The 25,244-nt window shown below is 58.9% G+C and overlaps 2 protein-coding genes across 5 annotated transcripts; both read left to right on the top strand.

The window, feature by feature from the left end:
* The first annotated feature begins 15 nt into the window (after positions 1-15).
* On the top strand, positions 16-10,045 carry USHBP1 (USH1 protein network component harmonin binding protein 1). Of its 4 annotated transcripts, none has more exons than XM_032315054.1 (13): positions 21-1,667; positions 2,045-2,128; positions 2,219-2,352; positions 2,568-3,006; positions 5,454-5,579; positions 5,752-5,888; positions 6,024-6,164; positions 6,648-6,821; positions 7,347-7,596; positions 8,153-8,374; positions 9,131-9,237; positions 9,424-9,546; positions 9,786-10,045. In XM_032315054.1, the coding sequence occupies exons 2-13, from the start codon at positions 2,075-2,077 to the stop codon at positions 9,973-9,975; spliced, it is 2,097 nt and encodes a 698-aa protein (XP_032170945.1). In that variant the 5' UTR covers positions 21-1,667; positions 2,045-2,074; the 3' UTR covers positions 9,976-10,045. The 4 variants fall into 4 exon arrangements, with proteins under 4 accessions (XP_032170951.1, XP_032170945.1, XP_032170937.1 ...); XM_032315046.1 differs by having other exon boundaries at positions 21-1,813; XM_032315060.1 differs by having other exon boundaries at positions 16-2,128; positions 9,131-9,265; positions 9,786-9,887.
* Positions 10,046-13,327: 3,282 nt separating this feature from the next.
* NR2F6 (nuclear receptor subfamily 2 group F member 6) lies at positions 13,328-23,603 on the top strand. The gene is made up of 4 exons (XM_032315014.1): positions 13,328-14,315; positions 17,931-18,025; positions 21,013-21,597; positions 22,875-23,603. Exons 1-4 carry the CDS (start codon positions 14,026-14,028, stop codon positions 23,147-23,149), a joined length of 1,245 nt encoding a protein of 414 aa, XP_032170905.1. The 5' UTR covers positions 13,328-14,025; the 3' UTR covers positions 23,150-23,603.
* Positions 23,604-25,244: the final 1,641 nt, after the last annotated feature.

Below are 25,244 nucleotides of genomic sequence, written 5' to 3'. Positions count from 1 at the left end.
GAATAGCTGGAGCTTTGATGTTTCTGGCCGAATCGGGCAACAGTGGTCAGTGCTTCAACCCTGATAGGCTGGGACGAGGCCTAGTGGAGTGGACCTTTCTATAGAATAGGCTTAAAGGGGTGGAGAAGGCCTCACTTGCAGTGCGATAAACTGAATGCGAGCGACTTGGGCGGGACTTAGAAGAGGTAGGGCTGATTGGTGATTGGTGGAGCTGACCCGGCCCTCAGCGAGGGGCTCGTTTTTGCGGAGTGAGGTGGGCGTGGCCCACGCCCCAGGCCCCGCCCAGTTTCTTAATTCCGTTCCTTATTTTACACATATTTGCAAAATCCAAAAAGACTAAGCCAAAACTATTTCAGACCACGTTTTCTTTTTCATGCACACTTCTCCTCTCACCCACTAACCATTTAAAACCCACGCTAACCACCCTCAGTTTCTTTATTTGTAAGAGGATCAGTTAAATCCAGCCCTCATGAGCCAGGCTCTGGTCATTGACAGCCAGGAGGAACTATGTAAGCTGCGTCTTCAAGGATGGAGGACTAGGCAGAAAAACAAGAATGAAAGGCATTCCAGAAAGAAGGAACGACCTTGGCAAAGGTCTGGAGGCTTGCAAGAGCCTTGGAGTGGTGGAGACCTTAACAGGTTAATATGGCTGGAGCAGAAGCTAAGAGTGCAGATTTCATTGTACCTGGGTGCCTACAGGTCAGAGAATTGCAACTTCTTTTCTTACGGCCTTTGGAGACACAGAAACAAGAAGATGCAGCCTCCTAGTGTCTGACAGTGGAATGAGGAAGATTTGGGTGACTCCAGATTCTGCACAGTTTAAACCAAGCACAGAAACAAGGAAAGGATGTTCCAGGCAACACGAAGGGGATCATCGTGGCTAAAGCAAGGAGTATACATGGGTGCAGGCAGCAGGCATAATTTTTAAGGCCCTTGAATGCCGGGTGGAAGAGCTTGAAATGTTTCCCAAGGGCAATGGGGAGTCATGGAGGGTCCGTGAGCAGAGGAGGTGAACAATGAGGTCTCTCTCTCAGGGGCCTGGGTGGAGAAAAGAGTAAAGGGGTGCCTGTGGGTCCAGGGAGAGAGCTGGTCTGGCATCCAGGTGGGAGGGGAGAGGCTTGGGCTGTTATGGATGGAGCTGAGGAAGCCCTTCGGAGATGGATGGAGGAAAAATGGGCAGGATGTAGGGGCGATCTGGGTTCTGAGGAATCCCACATTTACACAGGAGAAATAGCATCTGGTAGAAAAAGCAGAGATGGGAGGGTCAGAGAGGTAGGGAATAAGAAGGGCCTGTTATAATTCTCTTCCTGGATGGATTTTTTAAAAATCCTTGTTAAAATTCCCATGACACTGTAGAAAAATGTTAAAATTACCCCTCCCCCCATTTTACAGATAAGGAAACTGAGGCTCAGAGATGGAAGAGACATGAGATCAGAGGCTGAGGTGCGGAAGGACTGACATCTCAGGAGCTGGACACGTGTCCCCCTCTGGGACTGGAGGAAGCTGATGTCCTTGAGGAGGAAACAGCACAATAACAAGTCACATGACCGGGGGGGGTGCTTCCTGTTTCCTGACCCCTCCCAAGCCAGCCTTGGCCAGCCCAGGGCTAAGCAGGCAGTGGCCAGAGCTACCCCAAGAGTGTCCAGGGATTTGGGCCGCTGACCAAGGTACTCCTAGAGGCACAGAAGTACAGAAGACTGGGGGTACCCAACCCCAAGACTGGGGCCTCTGACTCAAGAGGACCCTGGGGAAGAGAAGTGACTCTTGAAGTCCTCAAGCCAGGCCCAGATTGGGGACAGAGGGAAGCACAGAGGTAGTGAAAGAAAAAGGCGGCAGGGGAGAAGGGGAGATCAGAACAATTTTTAGAGATAGTGAGCTGCCTGTCAAGAGGGGCACTGAAATGTACCAAATCCACACTGATAGTTCAAGATCCCTTCCAGAGGGAGGGGATCAATGCCCATTTCACAGAAGAAGATATTAAGGCCGTCAACAGGGACAACGGAAGACAAGAGAGACAAGAGCTGAAATCAGGCTGTGGTTTTAGGAGGAAGATTCAGAAGATTTCTGCACAGCAATGAGTGCTCGGGCCACACGCCCACGAAGCCGGCGAGGGAGGCACGCTCCGCCTGTAAGTGCCCCCCTGCCTGCCGCACCCAGCTCTTTGGGGCCACTCACAGCCCTGCCAGGCTCAGAGCTTGGCCCTGTGGGTCATTTTCAGGGGGAGCTCGATCCTGTGGCAGAGAGTTCCGAGGAGGTTGAGGCAGCCAGCGGGAGTTCTGAGCTGGGCCCTGGGCCATCTCAGGAGAGCCCGGGGCCAGAGGCAGAGGCCAGTGGGCAGGGCCTGGGGAAGAGGTAAGGCCCGCTTGGTCTGTGCTCCCCACTCCAGCCCTGGTGTATCTTTCCTACCCATAGATGGACCTGTGTTCCTCCCTTGTTCACACATGCCCTGTAGCTTCCCACTGCCTTCCTCAGCCCAACTTTTCAAACCCCGGTTAATGAAGCCCCCGTGAGCCAGAGACCACGGATGACCCCATTTCCAGAACCTTCCATCTCTTACCTCACCATAGGACCAATAAAGAGGCTGAAGGGGACTCTAGCAGAGGACCCGCCCCATCTCCCGAGGGACCCTGCAAGCCTGCCGAGGAAGGCCAGCAGGCCGAAGATGTAGCCCCACTGGACGGGAAGACTGTCCCCCCCAGGCCTGAAGCCTCTGACGTGTTTCAGACTCTCCAGCATGCTCTGAGCTCACTGGAGGCAGCGGCTGCTGCCTGGCGCCACCGGCCCCCAAGCTGTCCGGGGCCTGTGGAGGCAGGAGACAGAAGCGGGGTGGGACCCAGGCCCTGCTTGGAGCAGGAGGGGGCAGGGGGTTGCCAGAGGGAGGCAGCCCGCCTAGCCGAAAGGAATGACTGGCTGCGATTGGCCTTGGGCAGCCGAGAGGAGGAGCTGATTCGCGTGCGGACCTCCCTGCAGGCCATCCAGGCTGAGAAGGAGATGCTGCAGAGAGAGGTGAGTGGGGCAGCTGTCTAAGGGCGAGGCCGGCCTGGCATAGATTCAATCATTCGTTCAAAAGAAAAACTTTTATGGAGCTTTGACTGCTGAGTCCTGAACAGGCAAAGGTCCGTTGTCTTCTAAGTTAAGGTGGTCAGAGGTGGTGACGCTTGAATGAGGAGGTAAGGAAGGAGCCATGCAAGGATCTGGGGGAAGAGCACGCCAGGCAGAGAAGGAACTGCTCTCCGCGAGGTGGGAGTGTGATTCAGGGAACGGAGAGGGGGCCAGTGTGGGGGCGAAGCAAGGGCACTTTGGTGATGGGGGCACATTTACAGGGTATTGTGGGCTGTTGGGAGTTGGGCTTTTGCCCTGAGCCTGGTGGGATCCTGGAGGGTTTCCCCGGAGCAGAAAGGGGCGGGTCCGTGATTTTGCGTTCACGGGCGCCCTCTGGCGACCATGGGAGGAACCGCCTGTGTGTGTGGAGGGCTCGGGATCCTGCGGACCAGGAGGCATCGGTCCAGACACCAGATGGTGGGGAACTGTGGAGGTGGCACGAAATGGGCAGATTCTGGGTGGTGTCGAAGGTGGAGCTGGCAGGTTTGGGTGTAAAAGCCAGAGAAGGGTTGAAGACAAGTCCTGGTTTGGGGTCTGTGGGACTGGAAGGGAGAAATGCGGAGGCTCCAGGAGGAGCCGGTATGATGGGAAGGAGACCAGAAGCTGGTCGGGCCCTAATGAGCTCACGATACCCATCAGACACCCGTGTGGGACCATCAGAGAGGCAGCTCTGTGTCTGAGTCCTGAGCTCAGGGGTGGTGTCAGGATTGGAGAAACACATTCGGACCTCTTTAGCATGTGGATGGAATCTAAAGCCATGTAGCTAAAGGAGATGGTGGGGCACAGGCCCTCATCTTGGGCAGGACAAGGGGGCTGCCAGAGCCCAGCCTGAGGAGGGGGGCCCACTTCCTGGCTGGGAAAGGAAATCCCCCCTCCACATTCCTCTCCTCACCCCCACCACCTCTGGCAACCACCACTCAGTTCTCTCCATCTATGAGCTCAATTTTTTGTTTTGTTTTAGATTCCAAATATAAGAGAGAGCACAATGTATTTTCTTTCCCTGACTTATTTCACTTAGCATAATGCCCTCAATGTCCGTCCATGTTGGGGCGCCTGAGTGGCTCAGTCGGTTAGGCTCAGGTCATGATCCCAGGGTCCTGGGATCGAGTCCTGCATTGGGCTCCCTGCTCAGTGGGGAGTCAGCTTCTCCCTCTCTGCCTGGTGCTCTCCCTGCTTGTGGACGCTCTCTCTGTCAAATAAATAAATAAAATATTGGCGGGAAAAAAAGGTCCATCCATGATGTGGCAAATGGCAGGATTTCCTTCCTTTTTTTTCCCTTCCTTTTTTTAAGGACAAATGATATCCTTTGTTTATCCCCAGATCTTCTTTAGCCATTCATCCACAGGTGATCACTTCTGATCATCAGATAGGTTGCTTCTATGTCCCGGTTATGGCCAAGTAATGCTATAATGAACGTAGGGGTGGGATATCCTTTCGAGTAACTTTTTTCCTTTCCTTTGCATAAATACCCAGAAATGGAATGGCTGAATCGTGTGATAGTTCTAGTATTAATTTTTTGAGGGAGCAATATATGTTTTGGTGTAAACGGCTGCACCAATTGCAATCCTGCCAATGGTGCACGAGGGTTCCCTCTTCACATCTTCCCAGCACTTGCTATCTCATGTCTTTTTTTTTTTTAATTAATTAATTTGCAGGAGAGAGAAAGCGAATGTGGTCCTTTAAGTGGGGGGAGGGGCAGAAGGAGAGAATCTTCAAGCTGACTCCCTGCTGAGCACAGGGCTGGATCCCACAACCTATGAGATCATGACCTGAGCCAAAACCAGGAGTCAGATACTTAACCAACTGGGCCACCTAGGCGCCCCAGTGTCTTTTTGATTTTTTTTTTAAAGATTTTATTTGTTTATTTGACAGAGATTACAGATAGGCAGAGAGGCGGACAAGGGGCGGGGGAAGCAGACTCCCCGCTGAGCAGAGAGCCCGACGTGGGGCTTGATCCCAGCACCCTGGGATCATGACCTGAGCCAAAGGCAGAGACTTTAACCCACTGAGACACCCAGGCGCCCCTCTTTTTGATCTTTTTGATAGTAGCTTTTCTAATAGCAATAGGGTGATATCTAATTGTGGTTTTGATTTACATTTCCCTGATGATTAGTAATTTTGAGTACCTTTGCATGTACCACTTGGCCAGGTATATGCTTAAAGAAAGAAGATTCTTGAGTGGCTAAGTGAGTTGCCCAAGGCTCAGTAGTGGTGAGTTTGGTGGTGTGAGTAGCTAGGTTCCTGCTTCCCAGCTGGGAACTGTCCCAGGAACAGGTCTGCAGGAGGGTCGGTGGGTGATTGGAGCTCCCAGGCCTGACCTACTCTGTCTTCCTTCCCCACCCCCACCCCAGGTCCAGGAGCTGCAGGATTCCCTGCTGAGGCTGGAACCTTTCCCGCCTCCCTCCCGGGGCCAAGCAGGGGCCTCAGGCAGTGGCTCCAGCAGTTCCGGGGTAGATGAGGAGCCCTGGGGGACTCAGGTGAGCATGGGAAGCGTAAAAACCACGATCTTCAGATCTTTAGGATTCTGCGCCATGAGACTCAAATCCTGGTCCTGTGATCCAGGAGCTTCTGGGGTGGGAAAAGTCTTAACCCCATGATACTGGGCCCTCAATGACAGTCTGGATGAATCAAGTCCCCTCTTTCGGACAGGACCCCTTCCCCTTGGCTCACCCCCTGCTCCGGCGTGTCCGGAGCGATTCCAGTACTCAGATGCTTGGACCTCTCCCCACTCGACCCCTTACCCCCGAGATCCACATCATGGATGTGCGGATGGAGCAGCTCCGGGGGTAAGGATTACAGATGCTGAGCTCGTAAGGGCACCAGAGAGCAGGCGAGAAGTGGGGAGGGGGGTGGAAATCAGCTGGGTCCTGACCACCCTGGGGACGCCTCTCATTTTCCCTCTCCCCTAATGGCGGAGGCAGGAACATTGAGAAGCTCAAATGTTTCAACCGTCTGCTGTCAGCTGTGCTGCAGGGGTACAAGGGCCGGTGTGAAGGCCTGAGCATGCAGCTGGGCCAGCGGGAGGCAGAAGCCACAGCCCTGCGTATGGCCTTGCAGTACAGGTCAGTGCCTCCCACCCACAATCTGACTAGTGTGGAAGGGAATGGGTGTGCTCAGAGGATGATCCATAGGGAGAGTCTGGGCCCTTGCAGGAAAGCACTTTACCATCCAGAATTACTTTTTTTTTTTTTCCAAAGATTTTATTTATTTATTTGACAGAGAGAGCAGTCACAAGTAGGCAGAGAGGCAGGCGGGGGGGGGGGGGGGAAAGCAGGCTCCCCGCTAAGCAGAGAACCCGATGTGGGGCTCAATTCCAGGACCCTGAGCGAAAGGCAGAGGCTCAACCCACTGAGCCACCCAGGCGCCCCCCCAATCCGAAATTATTTTAAGGCAATTTTAGCCCAGGGGTGCTGAAGGAGTTTACATGCTGCTCCCAGCAGTGGGAGTGGGGGATGGAGTGAAGGGTCCAAGGACAAGTGGGTACGCCACCCACACGACAAGATGGGGCCAGGAGTCCTGGAGCACTCAAAATCAGTGTCTCACAGCGAGCACTGCGAGGAGGTGTACGGAGTCCTACTTACTCTCCGGGAGGCTGACTCGGGAGCAAGAGAGGGGATTCCTAAGGGGGACCTGAAGGTGGCAGAGAAGGAAGCCCAGAGGCTGCTGGCACAAGAGGACACTGCCATGGATGGAGAGATACCACGGGATCCACAGCCAAGGTACCCCTGGGAACCTTGGGAGCTGGGAGGGCCAGTGAGTGGGGTGCTTGGGTTGACAGCCACTGGGAGTGCTATAGGGCCCGCCAGGGTTGGCGTGAAGATGGATGATGGTGCCCACTGATTAGAACTGGCGTGATGCTTTTGAATGGAGTTAGCCTGGAGTTGCCATGCACGGGGTTGGCAGGCTCAGCAGTCATGACCATTGTGTTGGTGCTATGGTATCCACCGTGTTGGCCTAAGGGACAGCACCTGCTGAGTTGGTGTGATGGGTTCTTCTGGGATGGCATGAGCAACAGTAATCGTTGACATGATAGTGTTCACTATGTTGTCTTGATGAATGGTGGTGCCCATTGGGGTTGAGGTCATGGTGTCCACCATGTTGGCATGACCATATGCACCACCGACAAGATAGAATCCATCATGGCCAGTACGATGGAAGATGATAGAGCCCACCAGAGTTGGCATGAAGTTAGCACAACTGTGGTCACCAGTGTTGACATTACACACCTCTTCTGTTTCCTACAGCCCCGAAGGCAGTAGTGTGGATCGGCCCACACCGCAGGAGGTGGCTACCCAGCTCTGGGGCTATGTCCAGCGTCTCCAGGCACGCCGTGCTCTGGTGAAGATTCCCCCAGAGCCTGGCCCGACTTTGGCACCCATGCCCACTGTGCCCCACGCAGAAGCCATGGTGCAGGCCATTCTGGGGACCCAGCCTGGCCCGGCCCTACCCCGCTTGGAGAAGATGCAGATCCAGCAGGACTTGGCAGCTACACGGGTACACATGGGCAGTGGTCACTGTGTTGGTCTTTTTTCCTGGGACAAAACCTTTTGCCCAGGCCCAGAGGGATGTGGCTGGGGGACTGGATAACAAAGGAGAGTTCTGCATGGCTGGGGGCAGACTTCCTGGAGGGAGGAGCATTGGACCTGGGATTTTGAGGGATGCATAGGAGTTTGTCTTCTGGAATTCAGTTTCTCCTAAGATTCTGAATCTGGCTTTCCAAAATTTCCTTCCTATGGAGAGGAGGAGGAGGCAGGGGATGTAATCTGTTTTTCTCCCTGGCATGAAAGATCTGAGGTTCTAGAGTTGGAGAAACCCCAGACACTTCCACTGAGATGCTAATGGCCCTTGTCTGGGATATGGGTACCCTCTGAACTGCCATTCCTATAGTGGTCACCTTTAGGAGTTGGTTATTTCCCATCATACAAAATCACGGTGTAGATTCAAGTTCTTGCCCGACCTGTCCTCACTGGGGGGTGGAGGGTCCTCCTGGGGCCTCAGTTTCCCCAGATCCTAGAGGCCCCCACCATCTTCCCACTCTTTGGTCCCCCAGGAGAGTCTGGCAGACCTGATGCTGCGGCTTCAGTTGGTGCGGCGGGAGAAGCGGGGTCTGGAGCTGCGGGAGGCTGCCCTCCGAGCCCAGGGCCCAGCCCACGTGCTCCTGCTGGAGCAGCTGCGCTGGGAGCAGGCCCAGCTCGGGGCTGGTGGGGCCAGCAGTAGTGGCGGCGACAGCAGTGGAGGCGGGAGCAGTGGGGACGAAGAGGAGGTGTCCCAGGTGAGTGGCGCTTCCCAGACCTGGTGGAGACAGGAGTATACTACGGGCCCTGGGGCCCTGGGGTCCTGGTGGATCACAGTCCCCCTCTGAACCTCAGCTGGCATTCTGCACAAAGAGATGAGCTGAATGTCAGAGGACTGAATGTCAAAGTTCATACCTGTACTATGGGATTTTTTTTTCTTTGAGGGTATTGAGTCCACGAAGCCCTAAGGAGTCTGGCTCTTCCACTCAAACCTGTGTCTCCTCCTTCCCACTCGCAGGCTTATCTTCTCCAGCATCTCCCCTCCAATAGCCCCAGCCCATGCATCATCTCTTCCTTAAATTTTGGCTGGAACTTGCTCCCTAAAGCCTCCCCTTTTACCCCCTCCCATCTAATCAGGTCTGTCCTCTGCTTAAAGCCTTCAGCAGCTTCTGGAACCCTCCTTTGAATCGTCTCTCTTACCTCTGAGCCTTCGTAGGTGCTGTGCCCCTGCCAAGAACACTCGTCCCTTACCTCTTTGTCTGATTAAGCCGATGATCTCTTGCAAGTCTGAGCTCAGACCTCTCCTGCCTGCAGATGAGATCCCCTGTTATTTATTTCTCTAGGTAGGGAGGAATTTTACCCTCATTGGGGTATCTCACCAGACTGGGGGCTCTGTGAAGGTGGGGGCTGTGGCTGCCCACAGTTTGGGTGGCTTCAACGTCCAGCTTGGCCTGAGTACGCCCTCCACCTAGGCCAATGTCACTTATCACTTCCCTCCCTTCTGCCTCCCACAGGGCCCTCCCACTATCCTTGGTGGCAGCAGGGGCATTGATGGAGGTCAGGTGGGCAAAGCCCAGGGCCCGGAGACTCTGGCCCAGGAACTGGCAGCGTCACTTAACCGGTGTGTGTCTGGGTCCTGGGCTGGGCGGGTATGTGCAAGGTTCCATGCAGGCACCGTGTGCAGCAGAGGGTTGGGTGTGCGTCTGTGTATGGGTGTGTGCACAGGGAAACACCATGGACAGGTATGGTGGGAAGAGGGAAGGAGCTCCCTCAGCGAGGATCTCCTTTCTCCCCACCCCTGCACCAGGGCCCTGGGCCTGCGGGAGCAGCTGCACTCTCTGCGGGAGGAACTGGAACAGGTGGCTCAGAAGGGGCGAGCCAGACGTGCTCAGAGTGCTGAGCTGAACAGCGATTTATGCAAGGCTCACAGGTGGGTCTCCTTTCCCTGGGTCTCCCTGGGGGACCTCAGAAGTGACCCTGGCTTTCTCTGGGCCTCGGATTTCCCCCATAAAGTAGATGGCAAGTTCAAGCCACTCCATACCTCCCCCTTCTGAGTGGAACCCTAGGAAGATTCAGTCTCAAAGAGCTCCTGTTTGGGGTTGGAAATACATAGCTCCTGGTGGGAGGGGGGCCGTTTCCTGGCTCAGCATCCCTTCCCACCCCCTCCAGTGCCCTTGTCCTGGCCTTCCGAGGTGCCCACCGGAAGCAGGAAGAGCAGCGGAGGAAGCTGGAGCAGCAGATGGCCCTCATGGAGGCTCGACAGGCAGAGGAGCTGGAGGTGTTAGAAGCCACAGCAAGAGCACTGAGCAGGCCCAGACCACCCTCCCGGCCACCCCGGCTGGGAGAGACCTTTCTGTAGGTCCATTGTGGCGGTGTCTGGACATGCCAGACTGTCACGGAGGGCGCCACCATAAACTGTCCTGGAGTGATGTTTTATCATGTGTGACCTTGATTGTTGGGATCTGTTGGGTGGGATGGGGGCCGATGCACCTGTGGGGTCTGGGACTTGATGGAAGGAGGGGTGGCTGGGCATTTGAGAAAGGCTCCCTGGCTTTGACCTGGCGCCCCGTGGCATGTGAATGTGATGCCAGCCAGATCGTGCCAGGGGTCAGGCCAGGAGTCAGGCCAAATCTAGGATATGGGGTGAAGGATTCGGGGTCAGCGAGGTCACATGACCAGAACTGACATTCCAGCACTCATGTCTCTTTAGGAGGGGTCCAAAAGGACGGGCACACCTTCCCTTGTCCATACCCTTCCCAGGAAGATGCTGGGTTTGGCCTGGTAGATGCTCCCAAGAGGAGAATGCCTGTATCCCAGAAGGAAAACTGAGGGCCTAACGATTCAGGGTGTGGAAAGTTAGCCAGAAGACCAATCGCTCCCAAGGTGGAGGTGGGGGAGAGGAGACCTCAGAGGGCTTTGGAACTCTCCTTCAAAGGGAAGGTAGGAGCTAAGGTAAAGGGCTTCTGGGTGGGGGGCGGACCAAAGGTAAGAAATCTGCAAGTTGTTTACTCCAGGGCAAGGATATTCTGGCCTGAGAGTCTGGATGGTCCCTGGCCAGGTTAAGCTCCAGCTTTCACCTGCAGGGCCTGGGAGCCTTTAGGGTCAGGTCAATAGCAGACAGCTAATTAGCATGTCATTTGCATAAACCACACACCCTGGCCAGGGGGATTTGGGACCGGCAAGCAAGCCCGATTATTGCTGGGCTCTCCCCCTTCCTCTCGGGGATGGCTGAAATCCAAGACAGGGATTAGAAAGGTTTTCGTCCCCAGCCTAGTGGTGGTGCTAGTGCTGGGTGCTTTCCAGCCCACACCTGTGCAGGTGTGTGCGGTGGCTGCCTGCCGCCACGGGGGCCTGAGATCAGGCAGTCCCGCGCCTGCAGTCAACCTGGTCCTCCTGACGCTCAGCTCCTGAGAGATCGCTGGGGTGGGTGAACTTCGGTCGGTGCCAGTTTTGAAGAAAGCAGGGAAACTGAGGAGGGCATGAGGGGGTCGGAGGGACCCAAACGGCAATACTGCTTCCAGCACCCCAGTCCCACCAGTTTGCCTGCGGTGGGGGGGTGGGGCAGAAGGAGACAAGGTCACCTGTTGGAGGGTGGGGAATGAGCTCGGGCTGTTGAAGGGGGCAGGGGCCGGTTCCCAGGCCGACGGGAGCGGGGTCTGGCGGTTCCCACGGGTGCCCCCTCGGCAGATGGGCCCAGGGCTCTTTGTCCCCGGTCCGCAGCCGCCGCAAGGTCAAATGTCACCGCGGGGCCGCGGGCAGGGGTCAAGGGGGCGGGGCCAGACCTCGACACCCCCCCCAGGAGGGCCTCAGGGGTTTCCCCCCCCCCCCGCCCCCGCGGTGCTACGGGGAGGAGTCGGGGCAGCCCACGAGGGGTTGGACCTACCGGAGGTTCTAGGCTGTGCCTCCTCTGTTTCCCTAGTCTCCAAGCCCACCCCAGACTGCCACTTCTGAGTCTCCCCTCCCTGTACTTGTGTCCCTCAAGCCCCAGGTCCCTGCCCCCTCCCCTTTTCAGTCCCCCTCTGACTCCCTTCCCTGAACTTTGTCTCCCTTCTGAGATGCCCCCTGCCCAGGAATGCTGGAAAGCCCTGTCCGGGGCCCTGGGACCCCTGTGCACCTCCACATTCCCAGGCAGCCCCAGAACAAAATGGTCTTTTCTAACCATCCAGGCCCCCTTCTTCAGCCGGGCTTACAGGCTAGGGAATGCCACTCTAGTCAGTCCCCCGGCAAGGCCTTGCTCCGATCTAACCCCAGTTCTTCTTGCTTCCTGTGCTCGCTGAAACCTCCCCCAGCTCCCACCCAGCCAGACTCTCCCTGGGAGGCCCAGAGGCCCAGGTCTGGGTGTGTGGTGCCTGGCCTACGAGGAACCGTGTTATACTCTTAAATGTTGCATGATCTACAAGATCTCCCAGCACCACCCCCACGGGGCCCCCAGCCAAGGTGCCTCCTCAGATATAATCTGGAGAAGGGGTTGCCTTTTCCCAAGGCCCTTCCTGCCAAGGGCAGGATCAGTGGGGGCACAGGGCACTGTTTTTCCTTCTGGCTCTGAGAGGCCCAGCCACGTGCCCTGGTGTCCAACTCTGGGCCCAGGGCCCGGGGCGGGGCACGAGAGAAGGCCTGCAACTGGACCTGGGGGACTCCAAGGTGAAAGGTCACTGTAGGAAGGGCTTTTCCAGCTGGTTAAACGTTAACAGGCCCAGAGCAGGAGGCTCAGGCGCGCCCAGCCCAGGGCTGCCTGGGCAGAAGGTGGGGGTGGGGGTACACAAACAAAGGGTGCTTAATAAATGCTGGTCGACCCTATGGGGTCGAAAAGGGCGGGTGGGGGAAGCTGTAAGCCAGCGGTCACTGAGAGGCTCCAGGGAGCCTGGCAGAGACATCTGCAGTCCAGCCGGTGGCCTGGCCAAGCCCTTTATGTGCCGCACAGAAAGAAAAGGAAATTAAAGAGGAAAAGGGGCAGGCCCCAGTAGGGATGCTGGGCATTCCTGCTGCCTCTAGCCTAGCTGGGCGGGTGGGTGCCCTGCCCCCAGAGGCCTAAAATCCTGGCGAAGGGGCCCCTGACCTCGAGCCCCCGCCGGCCACAGACCACAACATCCCTTGGCCCTGGAGATTCCCAGCACCAGGTGTTAGCCCAAGCTGAAAAAGGGTGGGGTGGGGGTCGGATGCGGCGACTTTCTGGAAGAGGAAGCAAACACAATCCATCAAGCAACTGTGCAAAGAAATGCCCCAGGGTGTGTGTGTGTGTGTGTGTGTGTGTGTACACTGCACAGGGGCGTGCCCCCCCGGGGGCAACCGGCCCCCTATTATTGCTTCTGCGGGGAATGCAGGGGTAGGGTTCTGAGGTGCGCCTCGAGGGCGGTTGAGTGAGGCATCGTCCAAGGCCGGAGGTGGAGGGGAGGGCCTTGGAGAGACATCTTGGCGAGCCTGCGGAAGGGCAGAGGGCAGCAGCGGCCAGGCTCCCGCCGCGGCCCGGCAGGGGTTAAGGCTGGAGTCGGGCGAGGGCGGGGGGAGAGGGGGGAGGAGGGGGGAGGGTCAGGCCGTGCGGCCCCGTGCTCCGCCCTCGCCCCTCCCGCCGGCCCGGGCGCCGGGCGCCGAGCGAGGCCACCCATGCCCTTATAAGGGTGGCCGTCGCCGGGGCAACGAGCGCCCGCCCCCAGCCCGCGGCGCGCGCCCCTGCCCCCGCCCCCGCCCCCCGCCCGCCCCGCGAATGGAACGTTGTGTGTCAAACCGGCCGCAGCGCGAGGCCGGCGCGCGGGGTCGGCGGCGGCGGCGAGAGCGAGGCTCGGGCCCAGGCGCAGGCCCAGGCCGGGCAGGCGCGGCCGCAGAGGGGGCGGCAGCTCGGGAAGCGCCGGCCCGCAGGCTTGCAGGCCCCGAGCGGCCGCCTGGGGGCCCGGGGGAGCCAGGGGGCGCGGCGACCGGCCCCGGCGCGCGCCTGCCGCCCCTCCCCCGCGCCGCGGGCGGCCGCGTAACTTGCGGCCAAACTTTCCCCCCGGCCTCCCGCGCTCGGATGGCGGCCCGCTAAGTTGGCCGCAGCCCCCGGCCAAGCGGCAACCAGGCCAGAGGGCGCCCCCTGCGCAGCCTGCGCCGGGCCATGGCCCGCGCGCCCCCGCCGGGGCCCCAGGGCGGCGGGGCGCGAGTCCCCGGGGCCCCCGGCTCGCGCCTCTAGCGCGCCCCCCCGCCCCCAGGCCCGGCCCCGCGCACGCGTGGGAAAGTTGGCCTGGAACCGGCCCGACCAGTTCTGCCCGGGCGCGCGGACCGGCCGCAGGAAGTTGCTGCAAAACTTTTTTGGGGGGTGCAGCCGGTGCCCCCCGCGCGCCGGGCCCGGATGCGTGCCGGGTAGGGTCCCCCCGGGCCGAGAGGGGTGCCCGGAGGGAAGAGCACGGAGGGGGCGCCCCGGCCCCGCTGCCCTGGGGCTATGGCCATGGTGACCGGCGGCTGGGGCGGCCCCGGCAGCGGCGGCGGCGGCGACACGAACGGTGTGGACAAGGCGGGCGGCTATCCGCGCGCGGCCGAGGAAGACTCGGCCTCACCCCCGGGCGCAGCCAGCGACGCTGAGCCCGGCGACGAAGAGCGGCCGGGGCTGCAGGTGGACTGCGTGGTGTGCGGGGACAAGTCGAGCGGCAAGCACTACGGCGTCTTCACCTGCGAGGGTTGCAAGAGCTTCTTCAAGCGGAGCATCCGCCGCAACCTCAGCTACACCTGCCGGTGAGCCCCCTCTCAGCGCACGGCTGCTGTGCACCCGGCCCCAGCTTGGGCCGGGCCTCTGACCTGCTCGGTCACCTTGGGCCTGGCGCTGACCTTCCCCGGGCCTCCACTCCCCTCTCTGAGATAGGGGCACAGACCCCTCTCCCCTCCTCCATTCCATTCCTGGGATTGTGTATACAGTCGGCGCTGTATCGATGCAGGTCCCCCTCCTCAGGTGGTCCCTTGCGGCTTCCGCCCCAGTTCCTTGCTCCTTCTACCTCCCTCCCTTTTTTCTGGAGAGGGGTCATCTCCGTGCGGGGAAGGGTTGGGGGGTGCTGTCAGGGGTGGGGTCCTAACCCCAGGGCATCCCTTCTCGGGGATCTCCGCGCGCAGGGGACCCTGCGGGAATCGAACGTGGAACTTGGACTGTGGAGCTCGCAGCGTCCAGGGGCCATTGTCTGCGGCCGCGCGGATCGATACGGCGCGCCCTTGGGGTCAAATATCACTTCCAAAGTCGCCCTGGCCACCGAGGCGGCGGCGGCGGCGGCGGCGGGAGCGAGGCAGGGGTGGCACCGGGCGGCCTCCGGCCTCTTTCGCATGGGTAGCCCTGCTGTGGGGGGAGCTGGGCTTGCCTATGGGGGAGGGAATTGCCCGCCCCCACCCCACCCCACTGTGGGCTCACTCTGGGCCTTGGGTCACTGGAAACCGCCACCGAAGGGCTGGGAGGGGGGCTGGGTTTGACCACACCTTGGCTGCTCCAGCCCTCCCCCCATGCAGGAGTGGGTTCAGGCCTGGGGCTCCTGGAAAATCCCTGAAACTTCGGTGGACTCTGACAGGGTGGGGGTGAACGTTTCCAAGGAGGAGCCCTGGGCCCTCTGAGGTTGGAGTCCCCGCTGACAGGGTGTGGCCTTACTGGTTTCTCTGGTTGGTGCTGGGGTCGGGTGTCTAGCCCAGGGCCCCCTTCGCTGCTGCTCTTCCGTGAGTGCCTTTTCGATCCATTGACAAGCTCCTACCCTGCACCCCCACAGGAACATGTGTAGGCCCTGTAGAGCTGGTATGGAGAGTCCCATTTTCCAGATAGGCAAAACTGAGGCCCGGCGAGGTCCTGGCCCGGCCCTAGGGCACCCAGGGGGAGACCCTGCCCCAGTTGGGGCTTAGCAAGGGGAACTGGGGTAGGGAAGAGGGGAGCAGCTGAGTCCTGGGCAGGGTGTCCCCAGGGAGAGGGCAGCTGGTGAAGCCAGAGGGCGGGGTCCTGGGCACCAGAGGCTGGAGTTTGGCCCCAGGTCTGCGGTCAGGGCCTTGTCTGGGGTAGCTGTGTGTGTGTGTGTATGTGTGGGAGAGCTGGCTCGCTCCCTCCTCCAGTGCTAACTGGGCCACCAGACTTTGGCCTCATTCTTGATGCGGGAATACCCGCCTGCTCTCTGGCCAGGTCTTTGGGGAGGGCAAGGGAGGAGCTTCGGTGGCTCTGGGGTCCCAGGGGGCTCTCTGAAGGTGGGAGCGGGGATCTACAAGGCAGGGGAGGGGGGCGTTGTTTGGGGCTGGCAGATTCTCCAGAAGCTCTGTACTGTGTGACCAGGTGAAGTCTCTGGCCCTCTCTGAGCCTCAGATTGGTTCAGCAAAGTCCCCTCGGGGCCTAGCCTGGGAGGTTTGATGCCAGCCCCTCAGAGAGACCCCAGCTCTGATCCCAGCTCTCTCCCAGCCTGGAGAAGGCACAGTGAGGCACAGATGCTCCCTGCCTGTGGAGTCTGGGTTGGGCCCAGGGGAGAGATGGGTTCGGAGCCCCAGGAGAGAGCAAGGGGCTCTGCCCAAGGTTCAGGGAGGACTGCCTGGAGGAGGTCTCTGGGAGGTAGGCCTTAAGGCAGGAGGGGTTTGGCAGGTAGAGTAAGTGAAGGGCACTGGGAGAGTGTGGCCCAGGCAAACACTCAGTGGCAGGTTAGGGGAGCAGTGTTGTAAGATGAGACCACCCAGGCGTGGGAGAACTTAGAGGTGAGTGGATCAGAAGTGCTGGACTGAGGATGACAGGGAGCCAGAGAGGAGGGTATGTGAGCAAGGGAGGGCAGGGAGGGAATTGGACCAGAGGCCAGAAGCCTTGGGAGGAGGCTGAGTTGGGCCATGGGTTTGGGTAAAGCATGTTCTCCTTAGGTGGGATAACAGATGGAACTTACTGTGTCCCCGTCTGGAGGGACAGGAGATCTTTCTCAACTCTATAGCTGGGGAAGTTGAGGCAGAAAGCTCAGGACCTCCCCTGAGGTCAGGGGCCCTAAGCTGGGCCCCTGCCTGCCTGCCTGTCTGCCCCAGGCCTGGCTGTTTCCACCCGGCTGCCCAGGACCCTCCCACTGCCTGCCTGCTGGGCTTTGTTCTGGTTCTGCCTGAGCTCCCTCCACCCTAGCAGGGCCTCTTCCTGGGGGCTCAGGCCCGGCAGGGGACAGACGCCTGGGCTTGAGGTTGGCGCTGTGGGACGTGGACACGTGGACACTCGGAGACCCGCAGCACCTCAGCTCTCCTGAACCTGCCATTGAGAACCCCCCGGCTTGGGCTTGGGTCCTGACACCCTCCCTGAAAGTCCCCCCGCCCCCCGCTGATTCCCCCAGACCCAGTGCATCACATATAGAGCTGGCACCGGGCCTCCCATTTCCAGATGAGGAAACTGAGTCTTGGTGGAGAAGTCGCTGCCCCAGGGCTAGGGCTGAGTACCTGTGGCTGAGATGTGTTTGAATTTTAACTTCATTGAGAGTTCGTTTTACTCTGCGACTGTCTCTGGGTCCCCTCTTGGTACCCAGCTGGGACCCCAGGAGTGTCTGCCCCAGGTCTGGGACTTGGAGAGCCTGGAGCCCAGGATAGAGAGACACCGAAGGAGCACAGGGATAGGGTCTAAGGGAAAGAAGTGCTGAAGAAATTTGAAGAACAAGGGCCTGAATCTTCCTGCTTGGGACTGACCCTAGACGGGGAGCTCACTCTGTTGCTGGGCGGGGCCCCAGTCCCAACCTTGGAAGAGGCTGTGATCCCTGAGGGCCATGCAGAGGAAGCTTCTTAGGCTCAGCTGGGAGTTGGAAGGTGTTCCCCCAGAGGAGGGCACATGGGTGTGGGATCTTAAAAGGGAGCACAGGGGTTCATTCATTGATTCATTCATTTATGCATTGGTGGCAGTCTTGTGCAGGGTTACAATCCTGGGGCCCTACTGTGCCCAGAGAAGACTGGCCCTGACCTGGCCCTAGTGTCTTAGTTAACCCCCAAGGCCTGGCTCCCTGACCACATACCTTTCTTTGCTGTTCTCACATTGCCCTTGGGACAAAGACCCCCATCCCTTAGCCCCCGCAGAGACCAAGTAAAATGAAACTGTCTCCAGCCTAAAGCTCTCCTCACCCCTCTGCCTGGAATGGCCTCTCTGCTCTGGGGGAACTTCTATTCATCCTTCAAAACGCAGTTCCAACACTACCCTCCCTGGTGTGCTTACCTCCTTTGTCACAAATTTGCAGCTTAGCCCCTGTGACCTTCTGGGGATACCTGCCCAGCCCTGGGGGCCAGGAGGGTGGGGGAGGGCACTGACATTTCTCAGGTGCAGCCTTCAAAGGTGGCTTAGAGGCTGGCTCCAGGGGCAGGGCGTGAGTGTCATGGTGGCCCCCTGCCTGCCTATAGGTCCAACCGTGACTGCCAGATCGACCAGCATCACCGGAACCAGTGCCAGTACTGCCGCCTGAAAAAGTGCTTCCGGGTGGGCATGAGGAAGGAGGGTGAGTACCCGCCCGGAGTAGGGCAGGCAGAGGGCCAACAAGCAGCCTGTCTCAGGGGTCTGGGACCTGTGGAGGGTGGGGTCTGGCGCCCGCTAACCTTGTTACCACCGATCCCACGATCTTGTAGGCTTCAGTCTGGCCCCGGGCCGGAGGAATCCAATTAGCCATAGTCACCGGCAGACGAGCCAGGGATGCAAGGGACACCCTGATTCAGGCCCCCATTAGGACAGTTCTGCTTCCTAGCCCCTCCTCTCCAGGCCCTCTGGCCTCAGAGTCAGGTTCTTTGGCCCTGACACCTTGGTGACCCGTGTGTCCCCTTAGCCTGGCCTGTGTTGTCTGAACAAGGGTGGCCTTTTTTTTTTTTTTTTTTTTTTGATTGCTTTCTTCATCCTCCACCCTCTGCTTTGTGTTTGTCCAAGGCAGGAACTCGCCCGATTAAGGCAAAGGGCAGCTTACCCTTCCGCCTGACCCTGGGTACCGGGAGCCAGAGGGAGGCCCAGCCCCTTGTCTCTGCCCTGGGGACTTGTGTGCAGGGATGGCTGGGCCCAGACCTGGACCAAGCACTCTTAGAATGCAGCTGGAGCCCACAGGCTGCCACGTGGAGCCTGGTGGGCTCAGGAGCAGGACCTGACTGGTGGGACGAGCACCCCAGGCTGGGCTTCCTGTCTCTGTCAGGACTGGTGTGGGGTAGGCTGGTGGCTTTTCGCTGCTTCTTGAGTCTAGCCTGCTTTAAAGTTGGTGTCTTCTCTGCTGGCTGCTGGGAAGGGCTCTGGCGATGGCCACTCAGTCTTTCTCTTTAAGACCATCTGATTACTCTTTGGTCCTTTTAAGTTCCCGGATGACTTGCCCTACCCTGACAACCTGGATTTTTGCCTCTACTTGTCCATTTGACCTAAAGTCCTGATGTACTTCAGATCAGGGCTTCAGATCTCCGAAGTCTTGGGAGTGGGGAAAAAAATCATAATCACAGCTTATGCCCCAAGCACAGTCCACCTCAGGGCCTTTGCACAGGCTGTTGCACTGCTTGGAGCACTCTTACCCAGATACCGGCATGCTTTCTTTACCTCTTCTTCTCTTTTCTTTTCAAGGGTGGGGGGAGGGACAGCAGGAGAGGGCTATAGAGAATCTTAAGCAGGTTCCATACCTAGGGCAGAGACCAGTGCAGGGCTCAATCTCACAACCCTGGGATCATGACCTGAGCAGAAATCAAGAATTGAAATGCTGAGCCCACCCAAGTGCCCCTTATCTCTTTCAAGGTTTGCTCAAAAAACACCTCCTCAGAGAAGCCCTCCTGGTTACTCTTCACCATCCTCCTTTATTTGGCACTAGCTACCTTGCTCTGTAGTTTACTTGCTCCCCCACCAGAATGTCCACTCCCTGGGGACAGGGACTTGTGTTTGTCTTGTTTTCTGACATAGCCCCCGTGCCTATCCAGGGCCTAGAACATTGAAGGTGCTTAATACATGTTTCTTGGCTTGAATTACTGCCCATTTCGCCCTTACTATATGCCTAGTGCTGTTCCAAGCAAGTTGGATTCTCATTAATTTAGTGGTTGGTATCATCAGTGTCATTACCATCTGCATTTTACAGGTGGGGAAATTGAGCACCGAGAGCAGAGAGGTGAAGAAGTCATTTCCCAGGGTCAGAGAGCAGTAGGGTTGGGTTGGGACTTGAACCCACGCAGTTTGGGCTGAATAAAGAGGAAGAGCTGGGGAAGGGGTTCTCAGGAAGCAGGAACAGTGAGTGCAAAGGCTCTGAGGTTGGACCATGGCTGGGTGGGGGGTGAATGGTGGGATATGGGGTTTAGAACTGAGTGAGCAAAGGGCCGGGAGGAATAGGTCCCTCCCCTCCCCCCTGGGGGGCAGGGGGTTGAGATGGGATCCACTCTCTGGCCATATCCAGCTACGCCTCTTTGATGGTTGAGACACAGAAGTCCTGTGGAGCCTCGAACCCAAGCCCCCGCTTCCCTGCTCAGCTCTGCTAGCCCCTGGCTCCCACCCACAGTCTCTTCCCCCCATTCATTCCCTGGCTGGTTGACCAGAAGTTCACGGAGATGAGACAGGGCATGCCAGCTCATTAAAGATCATTAGTTTCTGTCTGGCTTGCAGCCCAGTCTGTCCCTGCACCCCGTCCACGGTGGCACAGGTCAGGTGAACTATCCCTCTGTGTCTCAGTGTCCTTCCCATTCATCTGAATCCTGGGGACACTGGCCAGCAGTTGGTGCTCCCCTTACTCCCCCTTAACGGGCAAGGCTACTGATGGCTGTTCATGTGTACGGCTGGGACCCCACTCCTAGCATGGGGGGGTGGTCACTGCAGAGGAGATCTGCCCTTGGGAGCCATGACCTGGGGGGGTGCGGTGAGGGGGGGAGCTGGAGAAGAGATCCCATCTCCATAGGAGAGATCACTTGCTTTAAGGATAGGCTGGCCAGGGGCCGCAAGTAGTATGAAGGTGACCCCTCCCTGGCCCCCTGTCAGCTCTGGGACCCCCGTGATTGACAGGGACACGAATGACAAGTCTAGCTTCCCCCTCCTCTGAGGGAGGGGGCCAGGCATCCCACCACCCTGCTTATCAGCAAGCAGTGGGCAGTGGGGGTGGCTGCAGTGGGTGGACATGGCCGTAGGCTGAGGGCACAGGGCAGAGCAGGGTGGGGCGGGTCGGACCCTGACTCTGGGCTCCCACTGGAGCTGTGCCCCCGTTGGGTGTGGTGGGAGGTCCAGGGAAAGGCTGGGTGTGGGAAGCCTTTGAGGAGAGAGGCCGAGGGACCCTCTGATGACGTTATCTTTCCCCCTTTCTTCCTCCCCACCTGCCCCCCATGGCCCTGGATACCCATTTTCCCCCCTTGTTCCTTCCCTCCCTCTCCCCTGTCTGGTCTCTCTGTCCCTCAATCCCTCCCCCATCCCGTGGCGCCCTCCCCGCCGCATTCCCGGGGTACCCCTGTCTCCTCCCTCCGCTCCTTCCCACCCATCTCCGTTCCATCCCCACAGCGGTGCAGCGCGGCCGCATCCCGCACTCGCTGCCGGGCGCCGTGGCCGCCTCCTCCGGCAGCCCCCCGGGCTCGGCGCTGGCGGCTGCGGGCGGAGACCTCTTCCCGGGGCAGCCGGTGTCGGAGCTGATCGCGCAGCTGCTGCGTGCCGAGCCCTACCCCGCGGCAGCCGGGCGCTTCGGCGCGGGCGCGGCGGGCGCGTTCGGCGCAGGGGGCGGCGCGGCGGGCGCGGTGCTGGGCATCGACAACGTGTGCGAGCTGGCGGCGCGGCTGCTCTTCAGCACCGTGGAGTGGGCGCGCCACGCGCCCTTCTTCCCCGAGCTGCCTGTGGCCGACCAGGTGGCGCTGCTGCGCCTCAGCTGGAGCGAGCTCTTCGTGCTGAACGCGGCGCAGGCGGCACTGCCCCTGCACACGGCGCCGCTCCTGGCCGCCGCCGGCCTGCACGCCGCGCCCATGGCCGCCGAGCGCGCTGTGGCCTTCATGGACCAGGTGCGCGCCTTCCAGGAGCAGGTGGACAAGCTGGGCCGCCTGCAGGTCGACTCGGCCGAGTACGGCTGCCTCAAGGCTATCGCGCTCTTCACGCCTGGTGAGATGCGCTCGCGCTCCGGTATGGGGGGGTGCACGGTGAGGGGCGACCTGGACCCTAACCCCAGCTTTCCTCCCCTCCCCACCCCTCACCCCTACTGTAGCTGGCCGGACCTGGCGCCCAGCATGTGCCTGCGCGCTGATGGGGCAGTGTGACACCCTGCCCCCAGGTCTCCCTGAGAGCCCTGAGCTGGGCTCTCCAGAGCCACAGCTGAGCCCGGACCCGTGACTAAGGCCCCACCAGGCTCTGCTTGATTCCCAGGCTCCCTGAGACCCGGGTCCCCGACCTCCACTCTCTCATCAAGGTGCTGTTCGGCCCTGAGCAGATTGAGAGGGGGGAGGATGAGGGAGGTCGGTCCTGGACACCCGGTTCTGGCCCTTGGTCCCTGACCTTTGAACTCCCCAGCACCTCAGACCCTCATCCGCCAAATCAGATGCTGCTTCCTGCTTACTGTGCAGCTAAGGAGGCAGCCGGGCTGGGATCTCTGGCCTTCCCTGCACTTTCCACTCCCTGATTCCTGGGCCCTCAGACTTCTGAACCAGGGCCCCCCAACTGCCCCCAAGGTAGCGTCCTGGCAGCAGGGGCCCCTGGAAGTGGGACTGAGCAGGGGCGTGTCTTGGAGGCCTCCCGCTGTGGGTGAGGCTAGGGCGGGGTGGTCCCAATACCTTCCTAGTCCTAGGTTAACCACCTAGCATCCAAAGCCCTATCTTACTCTGGTGGCACAGCTGGTTCTGCACTCTGGAAGATTTCAGATCCCAGTGTCTTGATGGGGTCAGGGATGCAAGAACCAGACCTAGGCCACTCTGAGAGGTGGCTTTCATTTGATGAATGTGGCTTTGCCCCTCATTCCCCAGAAGATTCTTTCTCTACCTTACCCGTTATGGGTCCCCAGTTTAGATGTTGTCACATTCACTGACACCCTAGGCCTTTCTGTCTGAATATTCCCTCTGGGGTTGACCGGCCCTCCCAAGTCCCTTCCCTAGCTCCTCCTCCCCTTGAGCTGGATTAGAAATCATCACCTTGCCAAAGGCCTCAGTCGGGGCTCTTCTGTCCTTGAGACACCACTGTCCACACTCCTGTGTCACTGGCCTCAGTGGAGGTCACCCCAGTGTCTCTGGAGGACTGGCACTGCCCGAGATGCCCCCATTTGTGCCTCAGGCCTCCACCTCCCACCTGAATGCCCTCCCCCACCCCCGCGTGGTGCCCTCTTGTCACCCCTGGGGCCTTGTGTTCTCTGGCCACGTCCCACCTGATCTACCTGGCCCTTGTCTCTCCAGACGCCTGTGGCCTCTCCGACCCAGCGCACGTGGAAAGCTTGCAGGAGAAGGCGCAGGTGGCCCTCACAGAGTATGTGCGGGCCCAGTACCCGTCCCAGCCCCAGCGCTTCGGGCGTCTGCTGCTGCGGCTCCCGGCCCTGCGCGCTGTCCCCGCCTCCCTCATCTCCCAGCTGTTCTTCATGCGCCTGGTGGGCAAGACGCCCATCGAGACGCTGATCCGAGACATGCTGCTGTCAGGAAGTACCTTCAATTGGCCCTACGGCTCTGGCCAGTGACTTTGCTGGGCCAGCCACACCACGGCTGGGTCTGCACACCTCAAGGGACACGGATGCTTTGGCCTCATGCGGGGCCCCCAAGTGGAGGACCTTGGCTTCTCTCCTCAGACTCCTGTTTTTTAAAGACTGTGAAACGTTTGTCTCCTGTTTTTTAAATGATCACGAAACCAAAAAGAGTGCGCCTGTCCAGGCTCCAGCCTCGGCCTCCCCAGAACTCCTGGCCAGAATAGAGGGTGAGGGACCGAGGGACCCATTCCTGGGACAGCCTGGCGCTCAGCACCCCAAGCATGAACTTTTGGGGCCGGTGGGGTTGGGTTCCCTCGTGTGACGGCCTGGCGTCTGGACTAGAGGGGCCGGCGTAGCAATGCGCCAGGCAGATTGTCTGGACATGTAATCCACGTTGGACACTATATGATGAATGAATCAAGGCCAATAATAAAGATGTTTCCTACCTTCATGGCCTCCATCGTCTTTGTGAGGGGAGGGGAGGGTCGGGGGTCACCCCACCACCGCCACCCACTCCCAGCCATCTGGAACACACACAACCTAGGAACAGCCCTACTTGCTGTTTTTTTGGGGAAGCAGCTGGGAGCCGGGAGGGGTCCAGCAGTCAGCTGTGAGTCGACAGGAGTTGAGTTCTGTAGATGGCTCAGGTTCAGGTTCAGGCTTTGGCCTGTGAAGGTGGACCTCATGGATTCACACAGGGCCTGGACCAAACATCTTATTGTTTCCTTTGGTCAGCTCTTAGTCATGGTGTCTGGGCCCCAGTGTCCTCAAAAGAAACATTTGGAGGTAGTCCTGCCACATGTTTAGACAGAGCCCTCCATTCCCCTGGCCACAGCAATTGGTTCAGGGAGGCCGTGTGGCCCACAGCTGACCATTGAGATTTGATGGCGGGATTTGGAAGTAGAATGTAATTGAAAGCAGAGCCAAAAGAGGAAGACCAGCTTCCCAGGATGCCTTTGGAGCCCCTGGATCAAGCCAAACCTGAAACCTCTCGGTTCTTCAGTTCCATGATCCCTAATTTACCCTTTTGTGCCTGAGCCCTCTGAGTTTGGTTTCTTCTCACATGTAACTGAAGTAACTCTCGTTTCAGAGACTGGCATCTGGAAGGTGGGGCTATCAAAGGAAAAGTGAAATGTGGACTTTAAGTTGATACGGGGTGACGGCACTGGGACCTTGCCATCCCGGCCTCAGAGGCTTGTGGCCCAGCTCTGTGGTAGGAAGGGTGCCCTTGAGACTGAAAGTCAGGACTGTGGTTCTGGAGCATAGGGAGAAAGAGCCTGGATGGTGGGGGCAGGCCAGGAAGACGAGCCCTCCATCAAAGATGCCCCTTTGAAAACAGGGAAGAACTCAGGTGTTGCTCTGCAGGCTGGGTCTGTGCTCAGCCCTTAAACCGCCACCAAAACGCTTCCCGTGAGCACCCAGCTTCCTTCATGTCCACCTTGGAAGAGGCCTAAGCGGGAAGACACGGTGTTTGAATCCATTTCCTGGGGAATAAATGGAGGTCTCATGGATATATGCTCTGCCCCTAGAGGGGACTGAGGCAGGAATGGGATGGAGAGAATACTGAGCTCCCACTGGGAGGGGGGAGAGTTTCTGCCTGGGGTCCACATCTTCCACGATGTCCTGCAGGTAAGCAAATGTATGCGACCTCCAATTGGGCTGGACTGAGATGACCTATTAGATTCTGTCTGTCTTGCTGTCCAGTCCCCAGGCCAGAGACGGGGATGTCTGTCTAGGCATGACTACAGAACTCTTATAAAACCCTACCCAAGGGCACCTGGGTGGCTCAGTCATTAAGCATCTGCCTTCTGCTCAGGTCATGATCCCACGGTCCTGGGATCAAGCCCCGAGTCAGGCTCTGCGCTCAGCAAGGAGTCTGCTGCTCTCTTGCCTCTCCTCCTTCCCCCCCAACTTGTGTTCTCCCTCTCTCTCTCAAATAAATAAAGACTTTACTTGTTAATTAAGATTTTATTTTATTTTTTGAGAGACAGACACAGCCAGAGAGGGAACACAAGCAGGGGGAGTGGGAGAGGGAGAAGCAGGCTTCTCACTGAGCAGGGAGCCCGATGCGGGGCTCAATCCCAGGACC

The sequence above is a fragment of the Mustela erminea genome, chromosome 1 (genome assembly GCF_009829155.1).
Source record: "Mustela erminea isolate mMusErm1 chromosome 1, mMusErm1.Pri, whole genome shotgun sequence".
NCBI lineage: Eukaryota > Metazoa > Chordata > Mammalia > Carnivora > Mustelidae > Mustela > Mustela erminea.
This window is presented reverse-complemented; position numbering and strand designations above follow the sequence as displayed.